This window comes from Dermacentor variabilis, chromosome 3 (genome assembly GCF_050947875.1).
Source record: "Dermacentor variabilis isolate Ectoservices chromosome 3, ASM5094787v1, whole genome shotgun sequence".
Classification (NCBI taxonomy): domain Eukaryota; kingdom Metazoa; phylum Arthropoda; class Arachnida; order Ixodida; family Ixodidae; genus Dermacentor; species Dermacentor variabilis.
This window is the reverse complement of record NC_134570.1, coordinates 99,013,282-99,040,037: the sequence shown is the minus strand read 5'-3', so window position 1 is coordinate 99,040,037 and position 26,756 is coordinate 99,013,282. Positions and strand designations below refer to the sequence as shown.

Sequence of the window (26,756 nt, the reverse complement as noted above, 5' to 3'; positions counted from 1 at the left end):
AAGAAATAAAGATAAGCTAACACATAATTAGGAGAATTACGCTTCCTCGTGCGTAATTCTTGCGCTTTCCTGAATAAAATGATGACGGACATGGGATATCGCTGCCGCCCCAAGTTCGACGCCGTGTTTGCACTTGTCCAGATTTACGATGGGGAGGAAAAAAAAACAACCAAATACTTGGGAGATTGCCCTACGTTTGATCCTGAACGAACAAGCAGCGCACAAAGAAGAAAACAAGAAGTATCATAAGCGCAGTGGTCAAATACAAGACTACTGACGCAGGAGAGCGCGAGCTTAAGTATTATAGGTCTTCCGTGGCGAGGCGGCTTGTCGTGAAAACGTCACTCTCCCTTTGTTATCTTTTTGTATTTTTCCGTGCGCGTTCACGCGCTTTCCCGACTTGTAGAAACTTGACACCGGAGAGCGAAGGGCGTCAGGACGCCACGCTTGCCGCAGCAAGGCAGCTGGCTCGATCCCGGGCTCACGTCGCAAGTGGCGGTGTTTTGGAGATGCGTGCCATTCATCGGCGAACCGATCGTGCGAACAAAGATCTCGCGTGTAGTGCACGAGGGCCCAATTTGTTCTTCAACCAAGAACTACGTCCTGTGGATTTTCCTGGTGAGTGTCGTCAACCAGTTGCGATAAGATATATAGCGTTCTGCAGAACAGCTAATCAGACCAAAATATGACGTTGTAAATATGGCATTGCCTGACTATCGAGTCCTCCTCGCTCGCGAACTCGGGTATATATATAGTGTGCAGGATATTCAGCAGGAGTTCCAATATTGTGCACCAGCACCCATGTTTATGCAAGGAGCCGTATTAGAACATCGTGCATAAGACGGTGCAGATAAGCCCTGTTTGTTGCACCTAAAATTAAACAGAGATGACGACCAAGAGACTTGCGCCGGCAAGCTTTGGGAAAGCAAGAAGGATCCCGTAGAAGTTCACTCGCATCTCGTATTTTTCCAAGCGTATTTAGATGAAAGAAATTATGTGTAGAATAATTGCATGCCTGAGATGGGGAATCCTTACAGCGAAAGTACTTACTTCAAATCAGCGGCAGCCAAACGCCTTGACAACGAAGCGCTCAGGACGTTCAAAATATCTCGTTATATACAGGTCACTTCGTTGTAAGGATCTGATGCCGTACCGCCTCCGACAGAGCATGGTATAAGCACATCCAGCAAAAATAAAACACTCATTTAACGTGAATTCGAGAGAGGCTTAGTGAAAATCGCTAATTTTCTTATGCGCAGTTCTGATTGAATGTTGCGAGTACGGCCGACCCTATGTTATGGAGATTGACGCACGCTTCGTGTCGAAACCCGAGAGGGATGCAGCGTGTGGCGGCAGAGCGTCGGATTACTATATTGCCACCGTTCTCGTTAAGCATTTCTTGTTAGTCTTCAGGCGGTTCATTACTGTTTCCATCGCCCGCAGGGGCGTCTGCGTCACCAGGCGCTTGGTGTGTTGCGACACGACGTAGCCGAGTACGCGTATGGATCTATCATCCCCCGTCTGCCTGATCACCCTCTTAATGCTCATAACAGTATTTGGGCAGACTGGTGGACTGATTCGAGCAGTCGACTGATCGAAACCTTTCTTGTGACGTCTGGCGTGTTCCTATTTAATAGCAAGGAACCTACCTGCTATAATATTGCACATTATTCATATTCATGGATAGATTTAGCGCTCGGATCTTCCGTACTTTTTTTTTCTTATTTACAGTGCAATGTAATAGAAAATCCGTTTGGGGAGTGGTCACTTCCCGGTGACTCTGGACTTACTAACACAACACGACATTCCTCCGCATGTTCCTCGCTGGAAACTTGACTCGGCTGAGTGGAAGCGTTTTAAGGAATCTATTTACTTATCACAAGACTTCATACGCGATTTCAGCATAGATTACGCTGAAGCATATTGACACGTCTACTTGTTTATCTTTCTTGATTGACCACTTTTCGCCGTCTAACAAATTTTATCGCTAAGAACAGGTCGCGCCCGCATGTATCGGAAGCGTCGGAAGTTTCTGGAATGTTATCGATGGTTCTATCCGCAGTCTGTTGTATCTCAACCTTGTTTAATTGAACGTGTGCGCGACACGAATTGTGTAGTGCTTTCTGGAAGACACGCAGGCACCAGCGATTACTCTGGAACTTTCGATGACTTACGTATAAAAGCCGACGCGCTTGACCGGCTGATCAGATTTTCGACAATCCCCGACTGTGTTCACCGCTATCGTTGTGCTTTGAGTGTAGCCTGTTTTTTTCTGGGCACAGGTTTAAGCCAATAAAGAGTCAGTTTCATCATGCACAGTTCTGCCACTGTGTTCTTGGCCGTCACTACCATGTGGCTATAATTTAACGCTGTTATTATTGATGCAGTCGCATAGTTCATTCCACCAACAAACATCCAATCATGTAAGGGATGCGTTCCTTGGTGGAAGGAAGTTAGCAGAGAGGCACGAGAGAGACAAAATAAGGCATGGAGCACACTGCGCCAGTATCCAATTCATGGCGGAAAATCTCACTGCATTTAAACATACGAAGTCACAAGGGCGGCGCTCGAGGCGGCAGGCAAGGACCGCAAGCTGGCAGAGGTTACGCTCAGGCATCAATTTCTATGCCCAGGAGGGTAAAGTATGGAATGGACTGAGAAGGCTAAAAGGGCAACAAATCAACCCACTACCTTTGATCGATGACCAATGACATACCTTACAAAACCAGACCGACACCCTTGGCATACATGTCGCGCATGTATCCAGCTTCATAAGCTACTCGGAATCAATCCTTAAATACAGGCAAGTAGCAGAACTTAAGCCAATGAAACTAAGTGCCCTTCCACTCTGTGAAGGATGATCAGCGAAGCTGTGTATGTGGGCCCCTTAATGACGAAATTCTCCTCCACCGCCAGTCATCCCGGCATTGCACTATCTTCGGGAATGGCTCACGTATGGGGAGTGCTTAACGGCTGCTCACCTCCGCTGCGGGTCAGCCCGGTATTACACTATCTTCAGGATGGGCCCACGTAAGGGAAGTTTTGTGTCTACACATGGAAACGCTCCGGCGGGAACTAGCCCTTAACAGCTTCGCTGTGAAATTGGTTACGTCTTCGTTTTTCTTATTTATTTATTTATTTATTTATTTATTTATTTATTTACTTGGGCTGCTAGATACCCTCCAAGCTCATGGAAAGAAGCTATCGGGGTCCCGGTCTTGAAACAGGGCAAAGACCAATCCGACGCTTCAAATACCGTCCAAAAGCACTCACGAGTTGTTTACGCAAACTCTTCGAGAAAATGCTAAATCGTCGTCTTTTACATTTCCTTCAATCGAAGAAAATGCTTGACCCTTATCACTGCGGCTTCAGAGAAGGTCGGTCGACTATACTGACCATCTAGTGTGCATTGAGGCAAACATTCACGACGCCTTTATGCATAAGCAGTTCTTTCTTTCTGTTTTCTTAGACATGAAAAAGGCCTTTGACACAACTTCGAGATATGGTATTTTGCGAGACCTTTCAGAAGTGGTATACGAATCAAAATACTTAATGTAATTGAAAGTTACTTATCACACCGTACATATCGGGTTATGGCTGACAATAGTCTGTCCAGGCCATTTCCGTACGAAATCGGGGTTCGCAAGGTGGGGTATTAGGCTGTACCCTTTCTATACTCAAAATGCGTTCCTTGCACTTATCTTTACCGCAGAGTACGTTTTATTCAGTATACGTAGGTAACGTACCATTAGGTTTCAAGTCATGTAACCTTGCTGTCTTTGAGAGCCATGTCCGGCTTGGCTTGAACAAAGTGTGTTAATGGCGAGAAGAAAACGGCTTTAAATTGAATCCTCTTAAAAGCTCCTGTGTCCTTTCCAAACGAAAAAGAGACTTATTTACATAGCCCAATGTAAAGGTACATAGACAGCACATACCCCACAACACAAATTTTTAGGTGTCATATTAGACTCGAAATTAACCTTCATTACACATTTAAAGCACCTCAAACCGAAACGTCTAAAAAATAATGAACCTTCTGAAAACTTTATCAGATACACCATGGGGCAGTGACAGGAAGTATCTGATGAACGTGTACAAAAGTCTCATACGTACGCGTTCAGACTATGGGGCCATAGTGTATGGGGCCATAGTGTATAGTGTAGTGCGCCTTGAAGATGCTTGACCCTGTTCACCCCCTAGATGCCCGCTTGGCGACCGGTGCCGTCAGGACAAGTCCTGTAGAAAGTCTCCACGGTGAAGGTAATGAGTGGTTGCTTCATACTCAGATGTCGTACTCCAGTTTCATGTAGTTTCTGAAACTGAAAGCAAACCGCCACCATCCCTCTTATATAGCCATAAATGACGTGAGATCTGCAACGCAGTTTAATGACCGACAAGCAGCTAGAGATCCATTCTCTCTGAGCGTAACAAAGCTTTCTGAGGAAATGGGAGTTCCAATTCTCGAGCATAACCTGACGTTCCCAGCGAAGACATTGCCGCCGTGACATTGGCAGCTCCTGGAATGCGATAGATCATTCGTAGAGATGACAAAACACGCCCTGGAGGCACATATTCGAATGTATTTCCTAAGACTAACATCGAAGTACTCGTGCATAGAGTTTTGCACTAACGCTTCTAATTCACATGCTGGCGTGTTTTATGCAGCAATCGTACCGACCTTCTCTGAAACCGATGCCTTTCGCCCAGAAACAAGTGTCTTTACTGCGGAGGCCTATGTACTATTATCGGCTGTAAAACATATAAGGAAATTAAAAGTTCTAAAACCATTATCTTTAGTGACTAAGCGTCGTAAAAGCCTTTAAGGACCCCTCACCAGGCTCCACAGGAAATTTTGGTTATGCACTGGAAGTTGTTGCGTGTCCTCTAGGGAGTGTTATGCCGCAAAAATTTTTCGAATCGGCTCCTCACACCCCTCCCCCCCCATTAATAGCCGAGATATAAATATTTCAGAGCCGCGAAGCCATGATTTCACAAGGCAAGCTCCTCTGCAAAGCGACACACCCTCTCCGCTCGCCGCCTCTAGCCTCCGCAAGCGAAATTCCCTTCCTGCGTTCTCCCATACCGGACCTCGAGCATCGCGTGACGCCTACGTCATGGGCCCCGCCTTCGTTTCTTTTTCTCCTCCCTTTTTTTTTACTTTGCGGCGCTGCGCACTTTCGCTGACGGCGTTGCGCGCAAGCTCTTTTGGCGTCTCGTTTCACGCAGCGCACAATTTTGCGCGCTGTGCACAAGGACACATGACTAGCGGTATTATTCAACAAGGTCTATCTAAATAGGTCGCGAAGCTTGGAACGAAAACCGTGCCAAAGCCCAGCACTAAAGATATCAGTTAGTGGTGCACGATTGAAGCGCGACTATGTGAAAGGGGTGCAAACAATGAAACTAGAAAACTACGCGAAAACAAAACGTTCGGAAATTTTTAATCAGAATGCTGTCGTACGACTATATATTCCGTTTCAAGTATTTTTGCTGTGCTAAAACAACAAGTGGTAATTTTTTCTATTTCTCAATTTATTAGTTCGTTCTTGGTGACCCCTACCAACCAGTGAATCTGGCGTAAGACTTGGCAAGGCTGTGCAAACCAGCTACTAAGTCCTGCGGAATGACACTGCACACTTGAACGCGGTGGTTTCATCCCAGTTGATTTACTTCCTTGCGTGTTTGTTTAAAGTGTGGCATGCGCTCCAATTCAAGTTTTGCGTGACCTAGCGCACGGCATTCATTCGCGATACGTGTGAGGGCGGGCTTTTTGTTATCGTTCAAATTCACGCTGCGGTATTCTACGCGCTTCTCTCGTCGTGACAATAATGCGGAACGCTCCGCGAAGAAACGTCGCGCTATGCTCGTTTACTCTCCGTAACACAGGCTTTGGTTGTCCGACGGGCAGCAAAATTAGTCAGTCGAATGTTTCCTAAATGATAATGTGGGGTAATGTTGTCCTGTCTGATAACCGTTGCATATGAATGGATGGTGTCGCAAGGAATTACGAATAACTCTGTGAAAAGGATCCGCATATGTTGCAATACATTACGACTGTCTGCTGGCCATAGTACTTCTCATCCATTCAAACATGTTTTGTTTGGTCAATTATATTGGTTTCATTATTTTAGACGAATAAAAGTGAAGTTGCTTTTGAAACATATGTGGCAGTGTCATTGATCCTATTCGCTCACTTTTCTAAGGAAGCTACTGGAGCAATTGCCGTCAATAACAGCCTAATTTGTTCACATTAAGGCATGCGTCACTCCTATGGTTAAAGGACACGCTGACGTTTCAGCTGAAGAGAGTCGTAAGCTCTCGAGCCACCATTTTCTTGACATGTGGGCTTCTATGGAATCTTCGCTACCAGTTTACATATACGTTGTAATTCAATGCTACACGAATACCGAGGCAGAACAAGCAGATCACAGAGCGTGATCACGCGCTGGAACACAGTAGAAAATGGCATAGATTCCGTACCTGCGCAAGTGATTGCACGACCGTGGGAACAAGCAGACGAAGCGGAAGTACATCTCTCTTGCTTTGATGCAAAGTAAAACAAAAAACACGCAGATATTCCGTTTGTGTCTTTTATTATTTCTCTAAACTTCAATTCGTCATTTCAAGCAACAGAATACACAAATAACGGATGTTGCCTTGAATATTTCTCGAAGTAACGTGTCACCACGAGCGACGTCACACTGCGGACTCGACTACGTAGGCGTAGGGACGCAACTACGTCACTGTCCGGCTTCAAGCGCGGTCGCCGCGACAGAAAGGGAAAACGGCGTTCGGGTTAAAATTTCAGACCTTTCCGTAACGCGTAGCGATGTAATTCTTTAAAAACACGATCGTTAGCGCGCATTGTATGCTCAGCGCTTGTCAGCTCAAGATGATTAGACATTGGGGCCATTAAATGTTACTGCGTAAACGCAGAACCCCTGTGCTTACCGAGCTTTATTCCCTTCTTGAAGAATCCTTTAAACTGAATCCTACTAAAAGCTCCTGTGTCCTTTTCACTCGAAAAAGAGGCTGATTTGCAGAGCCCAATGTATAGCTACATAGACGGCCACATACTAGCTGATACACAACACAAATTTTTAGCAGTCATATTGTCCGTGTGTCCCACTGAACAATTATTCAATGTTCTGAATTTTTTTACGTGTGGCATTTTGTAATAATTCTGTTTGATATGGTATGCGAATGTTTAACCCTTGTTTAGGTTATTGTGAGTCGCTGCCTCCTCCACGCCCTACGACATGAAGGCCCTGTAAGGAGCCCAGTTTCCCCTTCAGTGTTGGCTCGTGAGCCATACGATTATATTGATTGAAATACCACACTTCGAACTTCAAAAATGCCTGTGTTCTTCAGAAACAGCGAAGTGTACAGAATTTTAATATATAGATCCAAGTATACCGTATCCGTCAGAACAGAGATTATTCGCACTCGCAGCCCTGTGAACGCAGAAAAAAGTGAATGCAAAATCACGAAAACATGCTGCGCAAACAAGACCGCTGATTGATTATGAGTTGTCGGAGATTGTCGCCGCAAACAGCTACCAGTCCGCTGTATCCACTGCTTCCGCAGAACAAATTACTTTGGTTGCACGTCAGTTTAATTACCCTATCCTGCAGTGGCACTCTAGCTATCTCCAGTGGGGAACTCTGTATCGCGACAAAATGCTTAAAAGATTCCGGTGAGAGATAAGGCCTGCGTTGTGCGTATTCACATGGCAGACGTGAGAAAGAAAGAGCCACATTAAACCGCAGACGACACACAGGGGGGCATGTGGAAGACACGGCGTTGTCATTTGATTTGAAGACAAATACGTCGTCGTCTCTCGCAGTAAGAATTTGCACTTTTTGGGAAATATATGTGAGCGCATCGTATGCACGATGGCATACGTCCAGCAGCAGCGCTTCAGAGATACTAATGTTACGTTGGGTGCATAATGCGTGAAACAAGTTGACAGCGACACGGGTATATATGTACAGGCTGCGTGTGGCCGATATTCGTTGTATAGGAGACAAAGAAATGGTGCATGCAACGGCTTTAACACTCAAAGCGAACACATGTATCAAAGTGTTCAGTTTTCTTTCATTCGGAAGACGAGCTTCCGTTGAGGCAGGTGGCCAATAAAGATAACGCACGTTTCTCTGTCCGCTACAGCGCGAACAAGCAAATTTTCCAGGAGAACATTGAGTTTACTGGTTTCTCCTGCATGCCTGTCTCTCGCAGATGGCTGCACAAGAACTCCCGGCTCGCATGACCACCAGGCGAGTAAGAAGATGACTGCTTGCCGTCAGCTCTAGAAGCTGTTTCTTACCTCGAAGACCTGCACGCGGGCTACCTGTAATGACATGGAGGGAAGCCAGGGGCGACAGCAGCTGCGACAGTCTCAACAGCAGCGCGAGCGGAAAGGAAGGCCGCCGCCTGCTGAACCTGACGACATGCGATCCTGGCTGGTGGCTGTCGCCTGCGGGTGGAACCTGCTCTGGAGTAGTCTCTTTCGTCGCTCCACGGGAGTCATCTACGTCGCCCTAGTCCACGCGTTCGGCGCCACACGTGAACAAAGCAGCTGGGTGCTCAGCGTTGGCACCAGCATCGCCTGGCTGATCGGTAAGTCATCTCTGTGCAACGACTAGCAGCTAATTGTTTACTTCACGCAGAGTTCGCGCCATCTGTCAAACTGCACAATAGACACGTTTGTCATCACCATGTTTTCTTTCCATAAGGAGCCACAATAAAAAAGCTGTGCAGAAATAATCGACAATTACTCTCAATTTAAGCGAATAACCAGAACGAACTGAATAACGAGAGAGCGAGCAAGCGAACGAACCAGCAAACGGACCAATGAATAAACGAGCATTTTTCTTTCGAGTCCGACCACCAGCCATCGACCACCGTTCACCGACCAACCACGAAAACGGGGGAAAGCAGCACAGAAAGCTGTCTTCGCTTTAAAAACACCGCCATTTGTTCCCACTTAGGATTGAATCCCGCGAGCCCGCGACGTTGTTGTTATCACCGTGCCATCGTCGACGCCGTCATTGAGTTCATACTGCATTTCTGGAGTTCATACTGCCAGATCTAGCCAACTTGAAGTACCACCGCTTCAACCCATTTCCCTATGATGAACTTGTCTTGAAGAAAAACCTACAAAGTGCCTCAGATCGATAGTATAAAGACATCGAAATGATCGTTAGAAAAGTAAAGTGACTGGCGAAGCATTTGTCGGGATTGTCGAGATCACATCCATGGTCCGTATAGGGGAACGACGGACGAATAATAGCCGCAGCCAAGCGAGGACGCCCTGCAGAGCAGATGCAACGGTGGTGAATGTGTCATACGGGGCTCACTACATGACTGGCGTCGTGTTTCTCACGACAGTCGAGAACCCGGCATAAGATATATACTATTTATCCTACACCGTGTTTCGAGGCGTAGGAAAACGACGAGCAGTCACGGGGCGGCATGCTTATGTCAAACCAGAAGAAGAGCTGGCAAGTTTGTCAGGTAACATTCAAGTAAGTGCCATCAATGCTTGTTCGTGGAAGTGACGGGAAAAGGATCTCTTTAAAGTTTGACTCAAGCTTGTTTCAGATCACATCATCTTTCATGGCTATAGTATACGCTGGTCAGCAGCACAGGTTTGAGGAGAGCTGGACAAACATTTACGCCGTTTCAACGCTATAGCGTTAAGAAAAGAAACCTTCGTGGAGTCTTCGTTGATATTTAACGAATTTCTGATAGCAAAATGACCACCGTTACCATGCGAACAGTCTTCAAGACATGGGGAAAAGACGTAGAAGTGAAGGACTGGTGGTGGTAGCGTTCGTAATTTACGCAATTGCTCACCGCGACGTCACATCTACTTTTTGTTGGTAGCGTCTACTCGCGAGCTTAACGTTAAAGATGGACTTCGTTGCATTCGAAAAATCCTCAACGTAGGAAGCTCCGTGAACTTCTTCTATACAACAAGGGCCCGAACACATGAAAACCGTTCTAAAATTCTCGACGTATCGCAAGCTGACGCACGAGTAATCAGGTTTTGGGCGCGAACTTTAAAAACAAGTTTTAATAATCGGGGCATGCCACGCATATATGCGAATCCGTGATAAGGTGATCTTTCTTTCCCATTTACTGAAATGTCTTACAGACGCTAAAGACACGAGGTGGTGGGCGTCATCGCTGCACCTTTGTGCGATGCCTCGAACCAGCAACTGTAGCAGGGTATTTTGGACCGCATCGCGGCACCTCAGAGCCCGCGTCTCCATCACCTGCTCCCCTCCGAGCTCAGAGGTCGCCGCCCTTACCAACTGTTCAACAGCATGCGACGGCTACTGGGCTCAAGCAACAAAAGCTGAACATTCCTCGCGCGGCATCTTCTGTTGCTGACTTATTCCTTACTTCCTGTAGCCGACTTCTTCAATTTTCTGTTGCCAGCTTCTTTACTTCTCTGTAGCTCAATGCAACTCGCTCAATGCGCGCGCACGTCCCATTTTGCTCCCTTGCCTTCCTTCTCCGCACTCGGCTGCATCTGTTGCCGAATTCATAACTCCTCTATAGCCGACTTCTTCATGTCTCTGCTGCCAACTTCTTCATTTCCCCAGTAGCTCAACGCAACTCACCCTGCGCATGATCTGTTCATATTTTGTTTCCTTCGTTTCCTCCTCCACACTCGGCTGCATCTGTTGACGAATTCATAACTTCTCTGTTGCCGACTTAACCTTGCTCTTGCCTACTCCTTCATTTCTCGGTAGCTTAACGTAACTCGATCAAAGCATGATCTGGTCCTATTTTGTTCCCTTCACTTTTTTCTCAGCATTAGGCTGTTTCTGTTGCCCACTTCGTCGCTTGTCTATATCCGACTTCAATTTGACCTTCGCTTTTTCCAGTAGTAATAACTTTTTTATTCAACTATATGGACACGCCAGGCGTATTTATGCCGTAGCCGTCGTCGTCACCATGATGTTTCATTGGAAGTTCAGGGGCGTTAACACCGTTGCCGCGTATCGTATGCTGTATGTGCGAGTGAAAGCACGCGAGGGAAGCCTACGATCGCGGCCCAATCTGCCGCACGCTAAGAAAAGGAGAGCAAACGCGCCGTCTTCCGTCGCGCGAAAGGCCCTGGGGGGCTGGGAGGAAGCGAGGGCACTCGGATTTGTGCTGCGGCAGCAACTTGCCAGTTCGCGACCGGGCGCATGGGGGAACTGCTGATCGCGGGTCAATCTCGCACGCCATTAGGGAGAAAAGCGGGGAGGCAGCGCGGGAGGGTGGGGGGCGGCTTCGACTGCGCCAACAAGTGCGTACTCTTCACGGCGGCGGCGCGGTCACGCGTGTCGTATCTCGAAAGCGATCTGCAGACAGCTCATACCTTTGTGCTCGCTGTGTTCTCGCCGCTCTTGCGTTGAAGCGATAGACAGCGCGAAGGTTAGTTCGCTCCCTGCTGCTGCCGCGCTTGCTCACACCAGCGTTTTGAGAGCGTGTGTCCGTGCTCATCGTGTGATGTGCTCATGTTTGCTTGTGCGCGCTGACACCATGCTTGTTAATTCAGTTAGTAAGCTAATGTTTCCAAGTTCATACGGCCGATAAAATTACTATGCTTTGTAAAGCTGTCCACTAATTTGCTATCGCAATCGATGCTTCGCCTTTCTTGAGAAATCGATGAACATAAAGGTTTGAAAACTACTTCAAAAGTCCAAACTTATATAGTGTTGACCTTTGATGTCGCTTTAATACCGTGCAACAGTGGAGAAAAATATTTAACAGAAATATGTTGATAAGCGAGTTGGTAACGCTGTAAATTATTTTCTTCTATAGTATACACTGCATCTATTGCATTGTTTCTGTTGTGCTGTATCAAGGTCCATAAATTACTAGGAATCATTCCTTAATTCTGAATTCCTGAAAAGATGAATGAAATTGAATGTGCGTCGCATGGTTTGCGTGATTCGGCAGGTCCTCTCGTCGGCTTCCTCACGAAGCATGTACCGCTGATGGCGTTGTCTTTCACGGGAAGCCTCGTGACGGCAGTGAGCGCCATAGGTTGCGCCTTCGCCGGGGACATGACGGCCGTCTTCCTGCTGCTTGGAATCTGCAGCGGTAAGCGTTTCACTTTCCAAGACGAGCATGCACGGTCACTATGCATTCGTCGCAACAGGGCAGAAGCGTAAAACCAACAAAGCCAAAGCAGGAGCGAAGCGTTAAAAATTATTTATTGAAGGTAAAATGCCCCAAATCAGCACACGCTGGGATCATGAAGAACTCCGCGTAGTGGAAGTCTCCGGTGTAATTTTGATCGCCTGCCTCTGAATACGGGCGTTTTTATATTTTCCCTAATCAAAACGCGGGTCGGAATCTAACCCACGACGTCGTGTTCAACAGCAGAACGCCATACAGCTACGGAGCCAACGCCGCTGCTCATGCGGCAGCGTTTCTGCAGCTGGACTTGTCCGCTTCGGTGTCTCCGAGGAACCAGTTCATTTGTATTACAACAGCCGCTTGATCAAAACGCACAAGGGTGTGCGTTTTGATCGAACGGCTGTCGTAACATTTACACCGAGCGTTGCGTAGAGGAGTTGTAACCAGGTATGTCGTCGATAAGCCCCTGTCCTGTAAACGCGTACACGGGATTTTGTCAACGCTAATACTAGTGCAAACGGTTTGTCATGTTTGCACCAGTACCTTTACCTACGAACATACATACGCGGAGTCGGAGTAAGTACGTTCGGTTCTGCCGCAGGTTGTCACCGGCTGTGCTGTCGATAAGTTCCTGTCCAAGAGACGAGGACTTAGAACCTTGCCGACGCTAGAAAATGTACCAGCATTTTGTCAAGTGGCCTTGCCTGTACAAGACCTCATGCGTTTCTGCTATTGGAAACGTTGCCACTGAGCCACTCCAGTTTTCGGGGCCTCAGTTGCTGTCTAGTGACGTAGATATATAGCTGCTAGTTTCTTTTCTTGGCTTCGTTTCAAGAAGAATCCCGCTTTTACTGAGTGTACCTTGGAGTCCGAACGAAAGAGACACCTTCCAGCTTCTCTATGCAATGCTTTAACGGGATACTCTGGCCCAACAATATTCAATTACTGGCTCGACTTCGCGTCCCGCCCCGTTCCTTTTAACTAAATTTACATTGTTTAAACCTGTAGCCTTAGTATACCGCTTTCAACACCTTTCACGTATACGTCGTGCGTACGCCCGAATGTCCTATGTGCCAAAATATTCTTCACGGGATCTCAATCTCTCGTCGTTGCAGGTATCGGCAACGGCATCGGGATGTCTACTAACGACGTGATTATCGGCAAGTACTTCAAGCGATACCGAGGCTCGGGCAACGGCATCTACTACACGGGCGGCACATTGGCCGGGTTCGCTTTCCCACAGATCCTGCACCTCCTGCTGCAAGTAAGGCATCACTCGCGAGCCGAGGCCCACTTGCGTACAGTACTTCCTCTCGATTATACGAGATAACAGAAAGTAAAGGACAAGCGTACCTGTAAGCTCAAGGAATAGGTTGAAAGCCCGTTCTAAAACATTGAGGTCTACTGCATAAAACAAATGTCCTTTATGCTTCTCGATGACGCTTCGACCACATGTCTCAAAACATTCGTTCGTGATTCGTATATTGACACGTGACACGTGTTGGTCGTTCCTTGCATGCGTCGGATGGACTTCGTTCGAAGTTATCCTACAGCCCCTGAAAAATGACATTTCAGATGTTAACCTTTTCAACTCCAATACATTTCTCTGTCCCCAGCCAGAATTTGTGAAGCTTTTGAGGTTGGAATGTGGATTGCATCGAATAAATTGTAGAAGCCTGAAGTGAACAGGGAATTCACCGGGTTTATTTGGCCTAGGTCATACATGCATACGTGGCATTCCGCTCTTTTCTGGAGCACCGACAAGTGACGACTGCGGGACAAGAAAAAGGAGGACGCGAGCAGGGGCAGTCCAAAGTGGGAGCACCTCAACGACGACATTTGTGTTCTCATCACTTGCGAGGACTCCATCTCTCTCTCCTGTCATCCCCTTTCTCTGCCGGGTTTTCTGGTCCCTATCATCCGCCTGCTCTCATGTTGATGGCAACGCCAAGCTTTGCCCTCCTTTGTTCAGGCGCATCCTCATTCCTAGCAGTGCCTTTTGCCTGCTGGGGCATCCCCCTGAAGAGTTGCAACATGCAGAGGGCTGTGTGACAAGGTCACTCAGATATGGTTTGAGTCCACATTGTTGAAACTTACTTTGGTTATGTCTTTTTCTGTTCTTTGCCTTAGTTTTCTACCGTTTTCTTGCCTTTTTGACATGTTTGAGTTTGTCAAATTGGGCTATGAAAGGTTCTTTCCCACCGAAACGTAGATGACTTTACAATTCTTGCAATCTTCTCGTTGTTCAATAATGTGCATACAGAGCGCAGCTTTGTTTAGTGTCACATTCAGCTGTAATGAAAACTTCTGGTTGACAAAGCCTTGCTGCACCTCAAATTAGCTTGTTTGATGCATGCTGCAAACCTTTCTTCTTTTTTTTTACTTTCCCATCATTGTTTGCTAGCCTGACAGGCTCCTTTCGTTCCGCGCACGACTGTCTGAGAATTCAGTATCTTGCGGCATCTAGTGTTAGTGCTTTTAACTGGGATTGTTACTTAGATGGCAACTTTTCTTTTATTGCAATTCTCCGTTTTGTTTCCTATGAGTCTCTAGTGAACAAGTGGCGAATGCTACCCTAAATGCAGTGTGGAAATTCACCGAAGCGTGGCACTTCCGTAAAACCATTCCATATTTTTTCTTGCCAGACAAGTCTTGTTCAATTGTTCAAGGGCGTAAAGAAGTGCATGTTTGCATGTGGTGTAGTTCAGGGATGGATATTCCAGCATGCCTCTCTTCCTTAGCAAGTTTCCCCAAACGTACAGCGGCATTTCAGACATGTTTGTTTCCCCATGGCATCCTGCTTCAAACCAATCTCACATTGCGCAATTTTTGCCATGTTTGTGGACAGCATGTAAATATTTGGGAGATCCTAATGTGCAGGGACCAGAAACAAATGTTTGAGTTTTCTTTTGCTGTCATTAGTTCTTTCCCCCTACTCTGTGAATGCATTGACTTGCCTTCTATTTTTGCACAGCTTCTGTATTGGCAAACATTGTGCGAGGAATTCTTTTTTATATCCATTTTTACGCCCCACCTGGTGAGAAATATTGCGTTCCTGTGGTTGCATGGTTTTCTAGATACTGTATATATATATATATATATATATATATATATATATATATATATATATATGTGTGTGTGTGTGTGTGTGTGTGTGTGTGTGTGTGTGTGTGTGTGTGTGTGTGTGTGTGTGTGTGTGTGTGTGTGTGTGTGTGTGTGTGTGTGTGTGTGTGTGTGTGTGTGTGTGTGTGTGTGTGTGTGTGTGTGTGTGTGTGTGTGTGCGCGCGTGTTTTATCAATGTACGTACAATGAGATTCCCGTTTTTACGCAAAAGACCAGCATTGATGTACATAGATGCGCATGTGCTCAGAGGGTTTCCGACGTATATTTTTTCTTCTTCTTTAATTATGTTCCCCTTCTTTTTCTTTGCCCCTCATTGTTGCAGCTGCATCGCAGTGTCTGTGTATGCATGTGTGAAAGACGTTGGCCATTGAGCTCTTGTCGGATTCCTGTACATGTTATCACGCGTAGTGGTTGCTCAGGTTTGCTTATATGTTGTTTCGATATACCTCAAGCTTGACAGAAAGTGCTCATAGTGCGTCGAAACTACTCTTGGCAGAGCATTGTCTGGTATCAGATTTCGCTCTCTTGCGTGCAGTCTATGTGTTCTGTGTGTTGCGTCTCTTGAGGGCTTTGGAAATCCACAGACGTGGAGCGAGTCTCAGCTGCATGGGTGGATCTTGTTGGCCCCAATGTTTTGCATCGTGCTGGTGCAATCAGTTGTTCTAGTCAAGTTCGAAAACTCTTGAACACGCCTGGGTTGCGGTGAAACTTCCCTCTATGCAGCTGGAAGAGTTCTCTTGCAATTAATGTCTATCGTGGCTCGAACGAGAACAGTGTCTTTGAGCTGAGCACGCATGCAAGTCCACTGTTCCTTATGTAGAGCGGTCGTAGCAAATGCCTTTGCATTTCATCGCGTAGATAACTTTTCTGTAAACAGAAACATCTGTGGCCACTATGCCTCGCTTAACATTTGCCGTCTACTTCATTAACCTCGAATGTCCAGGCGCCGTCCTGCACCTCGCCGTTCCTTTGTCTGCGTGTGCCGAGTCAAAGTGCACACTGGCGCGAGGCGCACGGTCGGTGTTTATGCCTTCTTTCTTGCGCTGTCACTTCGATTAGTATACCACAGAATGCGCCGTCGAACAAATCGTTCCGTCTGCCTGAAGTTAGCCGGCCTGCCCACAAGCACTGCATGATGCAGCCGCCGAGCGACACAGGGCAATTGGTAACCACGCTCTTTTTCGCTCCTCCCAACTTTCCACAATTAAGCCTGTAGACATCGACCTATACGCGTCGATGTCTAGCTCGAACAAGTCACTTACATGTATGTTCATGGGCGTGTGACAGTTTCCTGTAGTACCTACAATTTTCCCAGCATCCGCGGAGACGCATAGGGCAGCACGTAGACTTCAGACTTCCATACTATACGTCCCTGATAGTCATGCGACCCTCCGCCGTCTTCCTTGCGAACGTCAGAAAGCTCCAAGAATTGCGACATGAGACGAGAGAATTCTGCAAGTAACTCCGGCGAAAACAAGCTGGAGCGGCTTGCGAAACTCGACCGGGGTCCCTTGCACGATATAGTTTATGCATATGGGTAAATTTGGCAGTATGGATTAGAGACCGAATGTCATAGCTGTTAGTGTATAGACCTTCGAGTTTAAGGGGCAGCAGCAGGATTGGGCAGGTCCCATACTGCTTATGGAAGTGAGTCGGCGGGGTCTTAGTGGAAATCGGCGCCCTGGGAAGGTATCGATGCGCAGTCGAGGATGGCAAAGGATTAGGCGGTGTGATGTGATTTTGAAGTTTGGAGAATAAGATGGAGTCGGCTGGCGTGAGAATGGCATGTAATTGAAGATTGGCCGTTTAGGAGGCTGATCATCGGAGAGTCACGCATGCCCATCACTCTTGTAAACATTTTACTGTGTTTCTAAGGTGTTTCTAAGATTTTAAATAATATTTAAATATAGTCGTTTTGACATAAACGGACGGTCCCTTAGGAGACATGCCGCAAGTGGCGGCGACCATGAGGTTAACACGTGATACATGTTAATTAGTCACCAATTAACACTTTTAAACTTTTATCTTCAGCGCGTTCATCGTAACTGGGAAACTGAAGCGATCGCTCGGATCAAGCCATATCAACTTCTGGATCTAGAAAATTGAGATTACCCGCAGAGTTGTGGCACCGCTAAATCAGAGGGCGCGAAACAGAAACTGGGAGGCTGCAGCGAGTAGAGTCACTGGAAAAAATTTCAGAGTACCGCATTAATTTTCCCCAAGCCGCTGACGCGTTCATTGGCCCAACCGTACCACGTGACTTTGGGTTGCCATATACCTTCAAAGCACCGGGCGGGCCGGCTGAGTTAGAGCGCAGGAAGCGCAGGTTCCCTACGTTTTTTTTTTGTGTGTGTGTGTGTGTGTGTGTGTGTGTTCCGATTGTCGCGCTCGCGTTTGACTGCAAGGAAATCATGCCTGGCTGCTGCGCCTTCGGATGCAGCAACCGAACCGAGTCTGGAAAGACTTCTTTCTCGATTCCGACCGGGAAAAATGACCGAGAGCCTCGTTCTACGTGGTTACACAGAATCTGCCGGGAGAATTTCGAGCCTAAAAAAAACACCCGTCTGTGCGAGGTATAAGTACACCTCCCTTGTGCTTTTCGGCACTGTTTTAGAAGATATTTAAGCGAAGTTCACGCGGTGTTAGCGATGCCACGAAAATAGGAGTTCATTGCAGGGATCATTCGCGTCTTGCACGCTTGACGCGGATACGCGTGTACGCGTTTGTTGCTCAACACACGCGGTTATTCCGTGGTCGCGGCACGCGAAGGCACACTTGTCGCGCGAGAATTCCGCGTCCTCACGTGCACCAGGTGCTCGCATTATTTCTCCGCGCACGTGAGCGCGCTCTCGCCTCGAGTTACTCTACCCATATGGCACTTGTTTTTCGCAGACCGTGACGATCGCAGTCAATAAATACATGGTCAGTGCATGTCGTGCGTCCACATAACGGCCGCTTTCTGTGCAGTTGTGTTGGCACTGGTAGAAAAATAGAAATGGGTTAAATGTTAGCAATCCTTGAAGCTGCGTGCTTGCGGCCACATGCGCGTTTACACCTCAACTGAGCTATCTTAATTATCTCACTGCGTAAACTTCTAAACCTTTATAACGTATTCTTCGACTCTTTAGTTGGGTCTTTCAACTTATTATTACAGCTACCTTCCATCTTTTTCTTGTTTCACATGTCTGAAACAGGGCTTCATTCAAAAAAGCCCTGGGAGCCTCCTTGGGCAGCCCAGAGTTAGGGTGACCATCATCACACTTCTAACCATACAACAAACATTTGCAGGACCACTTTTGTGCTGAAGACATTGAGAAAGAACCCGCCGTGGTTGCTCAGTGGCTATGGTGTTGGGCTGCTGAGCACGAGGTCGCGGGATCGAATCCCGGCCACGGCGGCCGCATTTCGATGGGGGCGAAATGCGAAAACACCCGTGTGCTTAGATTTAGGTGCACGTTAAAGAACCCCAGGTGGTCAAAATTTCCGGAGTCCTCCACTACGGCGTGCCTCATAATCAGAAAGTGGTTTTGGCACGTAAAACCCCAAACATTATTATTATTATTACATTGAGAAGCCTAGAGTGGATGGGCATTCCACTTATTCTTTGCTCATTTATACATACGCATTTTGAGGTTGAAACCAACGGCTAGGTGATATTCACAACACATGCTTCAAATTTTGAGCCTGTAAGCCGAGCACATGCAATGAGCTGAAGTCAGCATACATATTATGTTTTATGTTGAAATGCTACGGTGCATACCCAAATAATGTTGTGCTTGATGCATAACAAGAAATACAAAACAACAGAACACCCATTAGCTTTAGTTTCACTCTGTCAGTATGCATATTACATAAACCGCTCTAAAAGCGCTAGAATTTTATACATCGCCCATGTAACTTAGAAAAAAAGTGCTGCGTCACCAGCGGGCGTTCCTGCCTTTTCTTTTTTTACACAGGCAGCAAATCTTGGCAGTCTAAGAAAACAATCATAAATAAGTTGAAAAGAGTAGCCGCTCAAGAACGCACTTGACATCCGCGTTCATAAACCCCAATGTAGCAAACTCTCGCTCATTATCAGTGTACAGAAGTGCATATACGTTGCTGTAATCACGCAAATGGCTCATATTGGCTTTCCACAAGATTTACTGCGCAAAATAGTCATCGAAGTTGGTTTTTACACCGGCTGTGCACAGATCGTCTTACGACCACGGCCAAACACCGGTGCACACACGGCAGTCGCAGTGTATCGTGCGTATACGGCGCACGAAGTCGCCCGGCAGAGTCGAGAACGCACGGTACCCGAGTACAAACTAAATTAAATGTATCCGATGTAGCTTGTGAAATTATACAATGAACGTACGTACCTGTGACACTGTCAGGTGTTAGTTTCGTCCTGCTTGGAAACATTCAACAGAAACCGGCGGTGGTGCACGATGTTCGTGCCCAAAAGCACAAGCTTGCCTCATTGCGGCTCGAAGTGACGAAATGTTTCCTTGGTAGCTCGCTCCGCGGAAAGGAAAAAAAAAACGCGTGCATAAGCTCCCGATAGCAGCGCTAAGCCGCTGCCCACAATCGTAGCACAGTTCCAGCAGTAAACACAATCGGCGTGCAAAAACAACCACCGGCTGCATTACTTCGCACAAAATAACATTTTCTTTTCGTTCTTAGCAACCATTATCTCCGGGCACAAAGTATTTGTACTTCAGAAAACACTCAACCCGATGTGTCACCGAATATCAAGCTCTTCCAACACGGTGGCCTTCCCGCGACTAGAGTACACTCTACCGCGACGCAGTGGGCTTGGAAGGTATATGGCGGTGGCCGCTCAGTGTTGCCAGCCAAATCCCGACCTTTGCGGTACTCTGAATTTTTTTTCCAGTGACTCTAACAGCGAGCGCAAAGCAGCGCCCCTCCAGGCGGCGCACTCTTACGTCACCCCGCAGCAGGCAGCCAGAGGGCTCCGTGCTCCTCACTGTCGCAGCGCGCTGGCGGCCCGCTTCCTCTTTCCAACCTGTATTAGCGTAGCGGGCCACAGACAATTCCTCCTCCGGCCGTTTCCTCTGCCTACCTCACGCATCGAAATTTTCTGTTTTCTTTCTCTCTACCTCTGTGGCAATAGATGAAAAGAGTTTACGTTGAGCGACGCGGTTCCCAGTGAAAATGTGTAAAACTGGGTCCTGTGGTCTGTACGTGTAGATGATCGCTAAGCAGAAAAAGCGTTCTTTACAAACACTAATCAAAGATCCGCTTTAACCGGTTCCCACAACGCGTAGAATCCGAAGACTTCGGCGGTTTCCTGCGATAGCAATTACATGGACGCTCCAAACGCTTTTACGCTGTCGGCGTCGCCGTTGCCGTGAGGTTCCCTATTAGCCCCGAGAACGACTTAGAGGGGCGCTCCGAGCGCCGCCCGCGTGACGTCAGGGCATGGACTCGTGTCTGTCGTCTGCTGCAGTTCGGGCAGTGTCCGGGCGCCTTCTGTAGTGTGTCCGTTTGTTCGCTCTCGTTCCCAATGCTTGTATACTTATGACGGGCATCTCAAATATACATTTTACGATGTCTTCGTTCGCAAAAATGTAATCAAGGAGCTTATTCCTTAGACGACAATATATTTCTCAAAGGCAACGCTCTAGTGCCACCCGAGGGAGTCCAGATCAGCCCATTACAGGTTTTTCATGCGCGGATCTACAGTTGGAAATACAAACTATAGATCCGCGCAGTGTTAGCTCACATGAATAATAAAAGCATAGACGCAAAAGCGCAGCACATAAGAATCCAGTTAGGATTCCATACCCACCATGGTGCAATATGCATGTCACAATTAAACGCTGACTATATATGACTTCTACAACAATTATCTTGATTTTAACCCACTAAAACATGTTTGCTCACGGCGAATATAGTTCATGGTATAATATCGAGTTCTTCTATTTCTTCACATAAACGCTCGGCAGTAACACGAGGACTTAACTACCACTGCAGTTTAGATTCGGTCAGCACCACTTGCGTTTTTAACTGGTTCTCAAAATGAGGCCGTTTTTCACCGGTTATTAAATTTAAGTGGCGATGACTTGAAGCAAAACTGATTGAGGTTTACAGCTGTTTGCAGCACACAGAATGGAATGTACCAATATTTATTCCCTTTCCGTGCTACACGTTCAACTCTTGAACAAATTACTGGTGGTTCTTGCTTGAGAAACAGACATGATGAATCTGTTTGAAGAACTGACACAGGCTGCTCCGGTCAAATATTTGAGTGCAATATGCCTTTTGGACCGGTTCGCTGCAGCCAGCAAGAAGCCGAAGGCCCCTTCATTAGTAGTGTGGCACATATTGAAGATATCATTGTTGCCCAGTGGAGGTCAAGTGTTCATGTGAGACTTGTGTGTCTTCTTTATGAGGCGGGTACGCGAGGTTCTCTTTTATGCACTGACAAAGCAAATAGATTTCAGTCTGTGTAATTAAACAACGCAGGATCGAGACATGGTGAGGCAGAATGTGTTTGCATTTTCCAATTCAACGCAGCCTAAGCTGTTCTGTAGTGCCTCGAGTATGCTATAGGCATTGTAATTGGAGCTGTAAAGAGCTACTTCATGGTTTCAATTCAAAATGGCAGTGAACTGCTGGGTTTCGCGAACAACGCGCGCCTCTCCATAACGACATTCGGTTGTTTCCGTTGCGGGAGGGGTGTGCCATATCGTCGATAAAAGCTACTGAGGGTCACTATGACACATTTCATCGCTTGCATTTGATTGCTTCTCGATCTTAACCACCAAATTTTCTTTCGTGTGATTGCTGTTATGGTATTCGTGAACTATATATATACTGTACACGATGCGCCGTCGTGTTAACAGCCAATGCGTTTCTGAGTGCCTATTTCAGTGAACGGTGAAAGTAGTACCAAACTTTTTCACACAAAATGCGCGCCTATCTCTTCCTTTTGGACCTTAATACAGTTGCTCTCACTAATCGCGCGCACCGACGGACCTCAAGAAAGTTATCCATCCATCCATCCATCCATCCATCCATCCATCCATCCATCCCAAGACGGCCAATCACATTAAAGAAAGTTTCGCCCAAATGTCAGTTTCTTCTCACTTAACAGCTTACTACGTATCAACTCATCGTTACTTAGTACCGCTAAGTAGTCAACGAAGGGTTTGAAGAAAATTCGTCTGGTGAGGTATCATCGTGGATGAAGCTGCAGAGGTCACTAAGCAAGTCAAGGGGAAAACGCAGAGACATTACGGAGCCCGTTCAGGTTCCTTAATTACATTCTAGTGCGAGCAAGTGCAGCCAAGGAATCCCTGTGGCTTCCGGAACGTCTGTGCGTCTTCACCTTGACATCGTAAGTCCCGCATAGAATAAGCGAAACTAGTCAACCTGAGCTCGTTCGACAATTTCACCTTCGTGTGGTCCCTCCCAATCCCGCGCAGGAGTACGGCTTCATGGGCGCCTTCCTCATCACGGGCGGTCTTATGCTCAATGCCCTGTCAGTGTGCATCATCTTCAAGACACCTCCCTGGGAGGCCTCGAAATCCGCGCACGCAAAGATCTCGCCCGCGACAGCTCCAGCTAACACATCCGGCGATGGAGAGCGACGGCGAGGATCAGCAGCGAATCCGGAGCGCTCGGCACGAGGTAGACTCACGTTTTCTTTTATTTCTGTTAAAACGAATAGCTTTCTTTGGCTTAACAGTGTTAAGAATCGGGCAGGTTGGTACTCGAAGATGTAACTTCGTAGCGCGGAGCAAATGACGATGCAGATGTGCATGTCATTTCGCTATTTGTTTCCGCGCGACGAAGTTACAATTTTCTTTGGCTCTTTCGCCTGTTTTCGTCGTGACAGGATCTTCACCGCCGGCACAAAGGCACTGATGCGAAGTACGCGACGCGTGTTTTCGCGCAACTGAGTTGCGAAGTGCGTTTCCAAACACCAACTATTAGCTCTTTGTGACGCATGTGCTGTAATGTGAGAGCTTTGGAGCGCCTTAAGGTTTACGCGTAACATGTTGTGAGAGAGTCATTGACGAAAAGGCGCTCCTTTTTCTGCAGCCTTTAAGGGTGCATGTCTCAGCGCCTCGGATAACGGGGGCATAAATATGATCGCAAATAGAATCAGGAACACCTTAGACTTGTGTCAACCAAAGCACCAGGCAGGATTTCGTAAAGGCTACTCAACAATAGACCATATTCACACTATCAATCAGGTGATAGAAAAATCTGCGGACTATAACTAACCCTTACATATAGCTTTCGTTCATTAGGTAGGCTCCCTGGGTAGTGACTTGTGTGGGGGTGCATATGTTCTGCGGGTCAGCTTGTAGTTTTGTGTGATGTCTTGGTACGAGATTAAAGGGTGCATGCGCTCGGCTTCAGATTCCTCGGCGTCGGCTCGGTGGGTCAGATCTCGAGCCACGTGGTTGGCGACTTCGTTGCCAGGAATGCATTGATGAGCTGGCGCCCAGATGATCATGACTGATCTCGTTGGCGGCTTTTGATTGATTATCCGGAGCGTAGTGGTATGAATTCTGCCGCTAGCAAAGTTGCGGCACGCCTTTTGGGAGTCGGTCACTATGACTTCAACCTCTGTTTGGGAGAGCGCGAGGGCTATGGCTGCTTCCTCGGCGTGGAGGGGATTGTATCATGTGAGCGAAATGCTGGTCCGATGTTCTTTGTTCACGACTACGGTGGCTGTTGTGGCTGCGCGTCTGGGGTAAGAAGCCGCGTCCGTGTAGGCTGTAGAGGGTAAAGTCCCGTATCGCTTGTGTATGGCCAGGGCGCGGGCCTCACTTCGCTCTGCGTGTTGCACTGGGCGCATATTTCGAGGTAGAGGACGTACGGTGATGTTGCTCCGGATGGCATGTGGTAAGCTCGCAGTCTGAGGCGGCGGATGGCTCAGAGGGGCAGATAGCCCCAGGCGTAAGAAAATGGACCTCCCCGCTTCCGTAACCGCCAGCCTTGTTCGCTGACTGGATAAGTGTGCCTCTATCAGCTCCTCGGCCGTGTTGTGTACACCTAGTCGTAGTAGGCGTTCTGTGGACGTACTGATTGGCAGACCCATCGCCTGCTTATATGCCTTTCTGATCATTGTGTTGATTTTCTTGAGTTCCGTCGCGTTGAGATGTGCGTATAGAATAGCGTAAGTTATTCGAGACACGACGAAGGTTTTCCAGTCGGATTGCACCAATACAATATTAATTCAAAAGCTTAAGAATACAACAGCCCAAGTTACCCTCATGATCCGGCGAATAACAACCAAGACAAGAGGCATGGGGGAGGCGGACATGCTTCGGCTTGTCCAAGCCTTCGTCGTGACAACGGAATGGCGTAGACCACTTGTGAAGAGGAAGTTGTCTACGTGATTCCGTTGTCATGTGACAGGCTTTTTGTCGGTCAAACGGGGAGATGCCTTAATGAACGCCCGAAGGAGCACAACAACAATGTGGCACAACAAGTGAGCACAACAACAATGTGGCACAACAATGTGAGCACAACAACAAACTCGCGCGCGCGCGCGAGTTTAGAGAGGCCCTTTCCTCTAATTGGATCTAGAGGAGAACTTCCACGAACCCGCAACGCGCAGAAGAGACGGACAGGCGTCTACGATTCCAGGAGGCGTGAAGACCTCCTTTCAGCAGGCTCGGTATAACCAGAGGAGGAGGCACCCTCTTTCTGTGCCGGTCACGTGACGTCGACGGAAGCAATATCCCGCCCACGATTGTTGAGAGCCTATTTAAGGGGCTCCGAACTGTACTTTTAATCACTTCATGCTCTTCTCATTTTCCTTTATCTACCTTTGAATAAATCGTGAAAGTTTCGCACTTGAAATCGTCTCGCCCTTGGCTGGTCGCCATGGTCTACCGGATGCCTGCAGCCCACCGATAACGCCACGCTACCCAATAAGTAACGTCGGTCGAGCTTCGATACCCAGGCGCCGCTACTACTTGGCAGCAGTACGATACGCTACCCTGGAGTACGCAACACTGGTCAAAAGATGCATGCGTCAGTAGCCCCTGCTTATCCATTACATCCAAAGAACTAGCATTTTTAGCGGGTGGGATATGATGATTACAGTTATCTCCCCTGTTCAGTGCAGCGTGTATGATTGATTGTGAATATATGTATGGTTTTTTTTTTCTTCTGATCGCTGGAGCTTTTATATATTCTTCGTTCCAAGCAATAAACTTCAGTTGCAAGTCAGCGCTCGTCCATGTCGTTTGTCCCTGATTGTCCCCGTGAAAACCGCGCTGTTCCGTTTCAAATATGTCTTACCAACTCGCCCAAACGTCTGTTTTAACGAACCTCTGTGAGACACGCGCACTTGCACCTTCTAAGTATTGTCTGGCTGAACCTTCCGTAACAATCGGAATAGCTGGAGCACAATGTTAAATCTTCAGTACTGATACTTCTTATAGTCCAAAAGATGTATGTGTTGTCTGTGCACGTCTGCCCCGCCTGAAACGCGGCCGCGACCTTTGAGTCAAGGGAGAACTCGAGGAGACGTTGTCTGGCCGTTTCTTTTCGTGATGTCACACTTAAGACACGGGGCGATCGTATCCTTAAGAGGAAGCTTTAGCTCGTGCCCAACTCCGACGCGGCCTATTCAAATACATGTAAAACGTAAAAACGTTTTTCTGAGATAACCCCTGCACCGCTTTTAATGAAGTTTGTTGCATTTGAGGGAGAAAGTTAAGTTCTAGTGACTGTTGGAAGCGAAATTTTTATTTAGGGCTTTAATTTTGTAAAAGGGTTTTCAAATATTCGACCGCTTAAAAAAAATAGAAGCACGAAGTTTACAAATTCATAGCTCTGCATAAAAAACAGATATCGCGGTTCTTTAACCGGCATTCATTGTATCATTCAAACCAGAAAAATTCGATATGTCATCTTACATCTTAGGTGAATTTCTTACGTTGGTTACAAGGGTTCTGCAAAAGCTGTATTTCCATATTACTAAATGTTTTTATATTCACGTGAAACATATCAATTTTGTCCGCTTTAAATGTACTATTAGATGTAATTGACAGAATTGTATTATCCTTTTCCGTTGCTGAGTTACAGAGTTGTAAACATGAAAGCTTCGTTTCTTTTTTGAAAATTTTCGATTTCGTCGATATTTAATAAAAAAAATGGCGACCTAACTCAAAACTTCGAAACTAACAGTCACTATGTTTTACGTTTTTCTTTTAAATGCAACAAACCCGGTCAAATTTTGTGCAGTGGTTGCTGAGAAAAACGAATTCTCCTTTTACATGTATTTAGATAGGAGCACTTGAGCTAAAGCTTACTCTTAAAAAGAAATGATAAATATATTGTTACGCATGAGGAAACCGAAGACCTGTGAACGTGCTTGTGGTCCCCAGTGGGGAAGGACCGTTACGGGAGACCGTTTATCACCCTTACGGATGAAGGGGGTCGTTTACTTTAGGTCGCGAAGGTGAGCGCAAGAGCGGCCCCAGCTGGTTGATGAACTCAGCGTCGTCCGC

General features: G+C 47.0%; 1 protein-coding gene across 2 annotated transcripts in view; it reads left to right on the top strand.

Moving 5' to 3' along the window:
- Window positions 1-266: 266 nt before the first annotated feature.
- LOC142576091 (uncharacterized) overlaps window positions 267-26,756 on the top strand; it is a 41,918-nt gene continuing 15,428 nt past the window's right edge. The window contains exons 1-5 of one of the 2 annotated variants that reach the window (XM_075686030.1): window positions 275-618; window positions 8,239-8,619; window positions 11,962-12,105; window positions 13,260-13,408; window positions 22,704-22,908. In XM_075686030.1, coding sequence (XP_075542145.1) covers window positions 8,361-8,619; window positions 11,962-12,105; window positions 13,260-13,408; window positions 22,704-22,908 — 757 coding nt within the window. In that variant the 5' untranslated portion in view covers window positions 275-618; window positions 8,239-8,360. Of the gene's footprint in view, window positions 619-8,238; window positions 8,620-11,961; window positions 12,106-13,259; window positions 13,409-22,703; window positions 22,909-26,756 lie in introns of both variants that reach the window. The other variant, XM_075686031.1, reaches the window with a different exon arrangement.